This window comes from Poecilia formosa, unplaced genomic scaffold (genome assembly GCF_000485575.1).
Source record: "Poecilia formosa unplaced genomic scaffold, Poecilia_formosa-5.1.2 Scaffold330, whole genome shotgun sequence".
Taxonomy (NCBI): Eukaryota; Metazoa; Chordata; class Actinopteri; order Cyprinodontiformes; family Poeciliidae; genus Poecilia; species Poecilia formosa.
Genome location: NW_006800269.1, coordinates 200,591 through 209,137, shown reverse-complemented (window position 1 = coordinate 209,137; position 8,547 = coordinate 200,591). Strand labels below are relative to the sequence as shown.

Sequence of the window (8,547 nt, the reverse complement as noted above, 5' to 3'; positions counted from 1 at the left end):
TTTTGCTTTTAATAGAATCTACTATAAGTTTTGTTTAGTTTGTGAACTTCTGTCTGCTCTGCGCCCACGCTGGAAGTCGAGTGTTATTCAGAAGGATTATGTAAGTATTTCCTGTCATCAGTGCACATATTTGTGACATTAGTGTTGAGCAGTCATGGGGCCTGTGTCTGACCAATGAATTGGGGAAGAGAAGTTACTGTAAACTGAGGTACTGTTCAGTAGGAAGTATCACTGTCTGCTGTGGTACCTTATGGGGTTGTTGGACGTGCTGGTTTATCAGGGGGTAGCTAACTCCACAGAAGTCGGACATTTACCCCATACGGAAGGGACGAATAAACATATAACACCTACGTAATATGAGAGCGAATAGAGCAACATGTTTAAATCCTACTAAATGTGTTGTAGAAATCACGTCTCTAGTGTTGTGGGAGGACCAAAAGCTTAATGTCGGAGCTTTATTAGAGAGCCTGAAGGCATCTTGAGCTGGCGACTTGGTTGGTCAGTTTCTCCGCTGTGTGAAGTGGAGACGGAGCTGCTAGCGAGTCTGTGACTCAAGTTACAACTCTGACAGACTCTTAAACACTATGGTAAGTCCGGAAGTGTCCGTTTTCTGAACTTTAGAAAACTGTTAGGTTTCAAATTTTGACGTCAGCATATGCTTCTCGGATTCTTAGAAACACAGTTTCTCTCCCGTCCCTCACAGGAAGAGTTTTACCTGGAGCAAAAGACAGGCGGAGAGCGAGCAACCTGTTGAGGCTGGCTGCTCGGTCTCCTGTCACGCCTTCTGGATGTAAGTTTTGGGAAAATTGGTGTTTTCTCTGTTAGTAAACCCTTTGTAGTGTATCACTATTTAAACTTCCATTTATTTTGTGTTTTTCCCTACCAGCTCTCAAGTAAAATTCACTGTCTGAACTGCTTTGTATTATCCCAGCTCAGACAGAAAGGTGAGTCAAAAGTCTTGCTTAACAGTCATTTAAATCCCTCGCGTGAACTTCGTCGTTGATTATTTACGGACTAAAGAAATACCAAATCCATAAAATTTCTAATTATATTGTGAGAAATTTCTTTGGAGCTGTACAGAACTTATAAAAGGACAAACGCATAAGCTGTTCCTTGGTTAAAACGTCCATAATTACCAGAGGGATAACCATTGTGAAGCTAATTAGGCGAAGTTTATTTATATGTAGCTGAAGTTGTAATACTTTGCCAGTGGTTCCCAAAGTAAGGGTCGGGACTCCTCTAGGAGTCACCAGTCATTTCTCTTTATAAATTACATATTAAAAAAACAAACAAACAGAAATTATAATAGTAAAGCATATATTAGGAGATATATTAAAAATAATAGTAATGCTTTAAAAGGTAGAAGCAATGTATTGACGGGGTTAGAGGCAGTTTGTGCTGTCATTACATTCCGTTTAATTCACTTTGTATATAAAATATATGTAATAGTCTGCAGACATGAGTTTCTTCCATGGTTATTTTTTTGGAAGGAAGCCATTATTTGGACATTGAGATGTTCAGTTAAGATACTGGAAAGTATAGAAAAATGATTAAAAAATTTTATTATAAGTATGGCAAGGTGCAAATAAGTATGGGAAAATATAAATTAGTGTAAAAACTTAGTTTTTGAACAGTTTCTTTAATTTAAAAAAAAAAGATTCATAAGTTTTTTTTCATAAAATAAACAACCTTTTTGAATTCCTTATGCACAGGTACCTAAACAGTGTCATGTTTTTGTGATGTCAAAGAAATGAGACCAAAATAAATAATTTCACTATCTTTTTTCAGCTGAAAATAGGCATCTTTTTCCCAACGCAAAATCTAAAAAAAATAAATAAATAATAATAATAATAATAATAAATATATATGTTTATGCTTTGCTATTTCATTCAAATTCAGCATTAAGCTTTCTTTGGAAAAGTCTGTCAGCATCCCAGGCTTTTCCAAAACTTTGTGTTTTCTCTGGTGAAGCCATTCTTTTCTTTATTTTTGACTTCATACATCAACTCAGTAGTAATTTAAAAAAAATGATTTCATTTGTCTTCAAATCTCTAGAAGACTTCTGGAAATTTAAGGTCAAAACTGCCTGGAAATTAATTAGAGGTACTCCTAAGATCTAACTATTATGCTGCCACCACCGTGTGGTTTTAGACATGTCTGGATGTTATCTTGTGTAGAAAAAGCTTTTGTCTTGCAGAAAATAGAACAAATGCAACCTGTAGAAACCAGCCAGTATCAATCAGAAATTACTGAAAGTGTTTCAGTGTTGCTGTTCGCCTCTTGGCAGGCTCCCTGACCGGCTACATTTTCTTATTTTTTAAAAACTGTGATTTGTTTGTTTTCCCCGAAGCACCGTTCCCTTGTGTTTGTCATTTTCAGACAATAAAATAAAACATGTTATTGATACTTTTTCTATCTTTATATACAGAAAATGTTTTGAACACAGGCAATTAGCATAAAAAGTGTCCAACAAACAAACTCGACATTTGTGCTTAGAACCTAAAATTTTGTCAGAAGCCCATGAAGTGCTTTAAAAGAAAGAGATGAGGAAATAAAAATCTTAGCATTTTTCTTTAGACTTCTTACATAGATATGTATAAATGTCCTTCTAGAAATATTCTAACTTGCTCTTGTAATACCATCCTTATTCTTTGAGCGTAGCTAGAGTCTCCAGTGTATTTTATTACTGTTTTATGTGACGTACCATCTCAAAACAGGGTTAATGGTGAAGTGGAAGGAAAAGAATATAAGTTTTCAAAAAATTTTCACGGATGAAAATCTTGTATTGAGCCCAGTTTTAGTAAGTGGAGTGTAATCTTTGCATAAATGCAGGTTTTCTGTGAAGGTCTCAGGTGTAAGAAATAAATAAACTTTACATTTTGTTGGTCTATTGCGATAAAATACGCCAAAGTTAAAGAAATCTACATACTTCTGCGTGTGTTTTTTTTTTTATTTTGCGGTCATCACCTGCAGAACTAAAATTCCCACAATGATGATCCTGGAGGACAGCAACATGCAGACCTTTGGGTCTGAGCTGCCGGCCATGTTTGACGGCATGAAGCTGGCCGCAGTGGCCGCCGTCCTGTACGTCGTCGTGCGCTGTCTCAACCTGACCAGCCCGACCGCGGTCCCGCAGATCATCAGCCAGGACACGCCGCTCTCCCGCTACCTGCTCAAGTCCTGCCCCATGCTGTCCAAAGAGTGAGCTTTAGAGAGACCTTTCAGATTTGTTCGCTAAAACTCCTGAACCTGGATGATTTTTATAATCTAGAGCTTGTGATTCCCTTCAGGTACATCCCTCCTTTGATTTGGGGAAAGAGCGGTCACCTCCAGACGGCTCTGTACGGCAAGATGGGGCGCGTCAGCACTCCAACACCCTGCGGGCTTCGCAAATTCCTCCCAATGCAGGATGGAGCCACAGCCACCTTTGACCTCTTTGAAGCTCTAGGAAAGCACAGCACAGGAGGTCGGTAGCAAAATGACTTCAGTGATTAGGCGAGTCTGCAGACGAATAGGCGTTTCTAAAGGGGGATGTTTCTCACTGAACACACCTCATTAAGACAAACAGAAAAAAACTGGGTGATTCCCAAGAACCAGACACCTGATTGGACAAACAAAATCAAGCTTAGCAAAAACATGGCATGTTAGTCATTTCTGAAATGCCATGAAATTAACGTTTGTTATTCAACTCTTTTTTTCTCCAAATCACTAGCTTACTTCTCCAATGACATTTTAGGGCTATAGAAAAAAAAGAAGTGGTAAACCTTGGTGAAAAAACTCAGAAATTTAGAGACTGGTCTCAGAAACGTTCTAGAAAAATATTGGAAACAAAAATAATATTGGAATTTCAAAAGGGAAAAATTTTAACTTTTCAAACTCAGAAATTTTCAAAAAGTCGAACATTTTTGACTTTGGAAACAGAGAGCTTTCCATGTTTTTTCTGGAAAATTTCTGAGATCTCAGAGTTCAACTTTTTAAGGTCAGATATGTTTCTAGAACATTTCTGAGATTAATCTCAAAATTTTTCTAGCAAATTTTAAACTTTTCAAAGTCAGAAATTTTCAACTTTTCTCTTGAAAATGACTAAGATTGATCTAAATATTTAGGAGATTTTTGGTGGAAATTTACTCTTCTTTTTTTATATACATATATATCTGCAATGGCCCTAAAATAAGAGCATCAACATGAATCACACTGTTTTTATAACTAACGACAGTCGTGGCTCTTGCAGGAAGCCCCTCCTTCTGCCGCACTCCAACCAATTAAAATACAAACATTTATCTGATTTGTAGCAAAAAGCAGGTAATTTAGATAAAATAGATAAGATCTATTTTGTTTTCTAATTTTTGAGTCCCCCTCGCGTGTCTGCCCCCCTGGGCAACTGCCCATAGAGCACATATCAAAAATTCCCCACTGACTGTCGTTAGTGTTTTTTCAGAGATGTTTATAAATATGAAGGGCTAAATGTTGACACCTTGCCATTGCAAACCTGTTTTGGTTACTGAAGGAATGAAAAACTGACATAAGTAGTTAAAAACCAATAAAGATATTTTAAAAAGTCATTCAAAACATGATGTAACTTAAACCGGCTTTGAGGCAGAAATTGAACTGTTAACTTCTTTTTTTTTCCAACTTTTTAAAACAGACGAGTCATTTCTGTAAGTTTCTGAAAGACTTTTGCAGCAATCATTGTTTTCTCTTTTGAGTCCTGACTTGTGCCTGCCTGGTTTGTACGTCTGGCTGACAGAACGCATGAGCGGGATCAACTCTGCTGAACTCCCATGAGGGGAGGATTCATCAGCTCACACGCACGCTGCTCACTTTGACACTCATGACTCCAGTTAGATGTTTTCACTTGCTTTCTTTGTTTGCATGTCAGACGATGTTACCATGGTAATCTGCCCTGGGATTGGTAACCATAGCGAGAAGAACTACATTCGAACCTTTGTGGATTACTCCCAGCGGCAGGGTTACCGCTGCGCCGTCCTGAACCATCTGGGAGCTCTTCCTGACATGGAGCTCACCTCACCGCGCATGTTTACCTACGGTAAGTAGGGCTAACGACACGCTGCACTGCGAGGCGATGGTACTAGAGAAACAGATTCATTCCCAATGGGTTTACACGTTGTCATTTCTTAACCTGCCATACATTCAGAAAAGCATGTTTCGTTTTGTTTGTTTGTGTAATGTATATTTTCAGGGTGCACTTGGGAGTTCGGGGCCATGGTGGCCTACATCAAGCGCGCTTTCCCCCAAACGCAGCTGGTGGTGGTGGGCTTCAGTCTGGGGGGGAACATAGCGTGCAAATTCCTGGGAGAAAATCGATCCAACCAGGAGCAGGTGCTGTGCTGCATCAGCGTCTGCCAGGGATACAGCGCCCTCAGGTCTGTCAACGACTCGCATCGCACTACATCCCAATAATGTGTTTGCAGGTTTATTATAGTTTTGGGCTTTATGTTATAGTTTGTTTTTATTTTTGCCAGGACTTTTTGCCTAATTCAGTTAGTTTTACTGAAGATGCCATTTTCAAAAAATGTTTTCAATTATTGTTGAACAACCAAGTGCCTCTGGTGTTTTATCTTAACTTTTGCAGGAGCCATTTTACGGACTAGCGCAAGTACCACCAAGAGGAGTACAGAGTGGTGTAATTTGCCAACAGCTGCTTTAAACTGCTTGTGCTCAAAAGGCTAATAGTCTGGATTAGATTCATAAAAACAAAAACGAATCATGTTATATCTACAATTTCAGTATATTTTAATTCGTTTTATAAACGTAGACTATAGTTCCAGTTTACCGTTTGTGTTTACTTCAGTTGAAATGTTTTCTCAATTTCAGTTTTCGTTATTTCATTAGTTTTAGTTAACTGTGATGAACTCGGTAGCCTGTGGTTGTAACGTGATAAAACGTGAGAAAGTTTAAGGGCAAGACGCTGTGAGAATGAATTTCCCTCATGCGGTGTGGTATTGTGTGTCTTCAGGGCACAGGAAACATTCCTTCAGTGGGACCAGTGTCGGAGGCTTTATAACTTTGTGCTGGCAGGCAACATGAAGAAGCTCATCCTGTCACACAGGTTAGACACATTTTCATGGACAAATTACTAGTTTCAGATGCGCACCTAATCGGAAACTATTATGCCTTTCAGCTAGAGAAGATCTAGACGTGTTAATGTGGTCGCTGATGTTATTTAGTCGGCTTAATGCTCTAAGTTATCTCCACGCCGATCTCGGTTCCCAGGGGCAGCTTGTTGACCTCCAGCAACATTGGAGACACAGACCTCAACAAACTGTGCGCAGCCACGTCTCTGATGCAGATAGATGACAACATCATGAGGTGAGATGTTGCTGGGGTTAAAAAGTTGACACAGATGCAAATCTGTTCCAAACGCCTTGTGTCTGATGTTATCACACTTCAGGAAATTCCACGGCTACAACTCCTTGAGGGAGTACTACGAGAAGGAGAGCTGTGTGCACTACGTCCACAACGTGAGTCTGAAGCATCTGTGGTAAAATCTCTACTCTAAGCCATCAGTGCCTTTACTGAACGATTGTTCCTGTCGATTAACTAATGTAGAGTTGTTAGACACACATGTCTGATTTGGTTTCTGCAGGATAAATGTTTGAATGAATGCTGCTGAAACTAAGCTTGCAGGAGTAAACTGAGTATGAAACTTGCCTCCAGGTATCTGTGCCGCTGCTCCTGGTCAACTCTTCTGATGATCCACTAGTTCATCGGTCACTTCTGGCTATACCATGCATGCTTGCAGGTTAGTGGTCAACTAAAAACAAACCCTCCTGTGGCTCCTATGCAGTATGACAAAAAAAAATTATAGACTTTGATCTTCCTCTTATTTGGTACTCCACAGTCTAGGGCTGGGCAATAAATGAATAACAATATATCACCATAGAAACGTCATCAAAGTTCAATAATTTCACTGAACACTGATCCAGAAACCGCATGGCATTCTGGGAGGTGTAGGCAGAGGAAAGGCTTTAGCCACTCAGCCTCTCACAATGAGCTAATGAAGGTTGGTGGCATCAATTCACTTGCTCACTCTTTGGTTACCTAGCAACAACCCGTTGAGTAACTTGTGCAGCAGCAGCTTCAGGTTTCGCCACCGTGCCTCATAACTGCTCTTAAAAAAACAAACACTGGCTTGGAGTGAAGACTATGGATAAAACAGGAAAGGTCATGCCTCCGGTTACTTAGCATTTAATGTTTTTTTTTTTAACTGCCAAGTAACAGATACAGATTGAAATTCCTCCAATTTCAGATTTTTTGCCAGGACTTGGTCTTTTTTCCGCTCAGCTCTCCATCCGCTTACTAAGACAATAACTTGTCCAGCGTAGTGAACAAACGTCCTTGCTTTGGTGTTGGACACACGTCATATTGTCTTAAGTGTTGATAAAGTTTTGCCGCATCACTCTCCTTAACGCAGCTCCGCTGAGGGAGTCTTGTTGAATTTTTCAGAGACATGTGATCCGCCTTGGCTGCTGGATTATACATAGAGCACTGTGTGGGTCTGTGCGCGTCTCCCTGGCCGTACTGCTTTGTCTTGTATCAGGGATTGACATGCAGTGGCTGCTGCGTGCGGCTAAATCATAAGTGCATCATAAGTTTGACATTGAGGAGTGAAATTCTAAACTTGATATGTTTTACATGGAGATGTGAGCGCTTCAGTATAGGTTCTTTTCTATCTGGAGTTTTCTTAGAGTTCTGGATCTACGATGCTCCAGCAACATGTATAAGTCACATTTTTCATGAAACAACGACTTTACTGCAGATTTACGGACAAAACTGCAGCACTGTGCAGTGTGATCCAAAAGTATTAATACCCTGAGTCAATAATGTCTTACACCCAAAGTCTTTTGGGTATGTTTGTACCATGTTTGAACATCTAATTCAATTCAATTTCAAAAGTACTCTTTTCATCCCAAAGGGAATTTAAATGTTGCTGTAACTCATTAATTTAGATTCTTCAAGAGTGATTGAAGATCTTGAACTTGTTGCCACTTTTCTTTGCAAAATAACTCAAGATCCATGAAATTGGATGGCAAAATGAGGAAGTGATGCAAGTAATTTTGCATTATGGTATTATGTATTCGTAACTCGTTTGGTTTTTGCAGAATGTTCTGCAGAAAATTGGACATCAAATGTGAAGGTAAACTGTGTCGGACAGGAAATCAACCCGAGGTGTTTAGAGTAACAGAAGGGCAAAGAGCCTGTGGTTTACTTCTGTACGGAAAGTGGATTCAGCCGCTGCTTACTTCACTGAGCACTTTTAACCATACCCTCCACTCTGAAAGGTTGGGAACCTTAATTATTTATTGTTGGACAGACAAGACGGAGGCAGCTTTAATGACATGCTTGGAAACGCTTATCCAGAAAACCAAAGTGAGACAACGAAGGCCAGAAAGAGCATTTACTGAGAACTGTAAGCATGGCAGTCATGAAAAATACAGTGCACTATCACTCAATAAGTCATATTTATGTAATCACTCATCCTGTTTGTGCAGTTTTGAACTTTACTGGTAGTTATTTACTTGAAGG

At 39.5% G+C, this 8,547-nt stretch overlaps 1 protein-coding gene across 2 annotated transcripts in view; it reads left to right on the top strand.

The window, feature by feature from the left end:
* Nucleotides 1-255: 255 nt before the first annotated feature.
* Nucleotides 256-8,547, top strand: part of abhd2b (abhydrolase domain containing 2, acylglycerol lipase b) — a 15,131-nt gene continuing 6,839 nt past the window's right edge. The window contains exons 1-11 of one of the 2 annotated variants that reach the window (XM_007573458.2): nt 256-587; nt 704-790; nt 887-944; nt 2,974-3,201; nt 3,291-3,466; nt 4,880-5,047; nt 5,201-5,384; nt 5,978-6,070; nt 6,235-6,330; nt 6,413-6,482; nt 6,679-6,763. In XM_007573458.2, coding sequence (XP_007573520.1) covers nt 2,990-3,201; nt 3,291-3,466; nt 4,880-5,047; nt 5,201-5,384; nt 5,978-6,070; nt 6,235-6,330; nt 6,413-6,482; nt 6,679-6,763 — 1,084 coding nt within the window. In that variant the 5' untranslated portion in view covers nt 256-587; nt 704-790; nt 887-944; nt 2,974-2,989. The remainder of the gene's footprint in view (nt 588-703; nt 791-886; nt 945-2,973; nt 3,202-3,290; nt 3,467-4,879; nt 5,048-5,200; nt 5,385-5,977; nt 6,071-6,234; nt 6,331-6,412; nt 6,483-6,678; nt 6,764-8,547) is intronic. The other variant, XM_016661494.1, reaches the window with a different exon arrangement.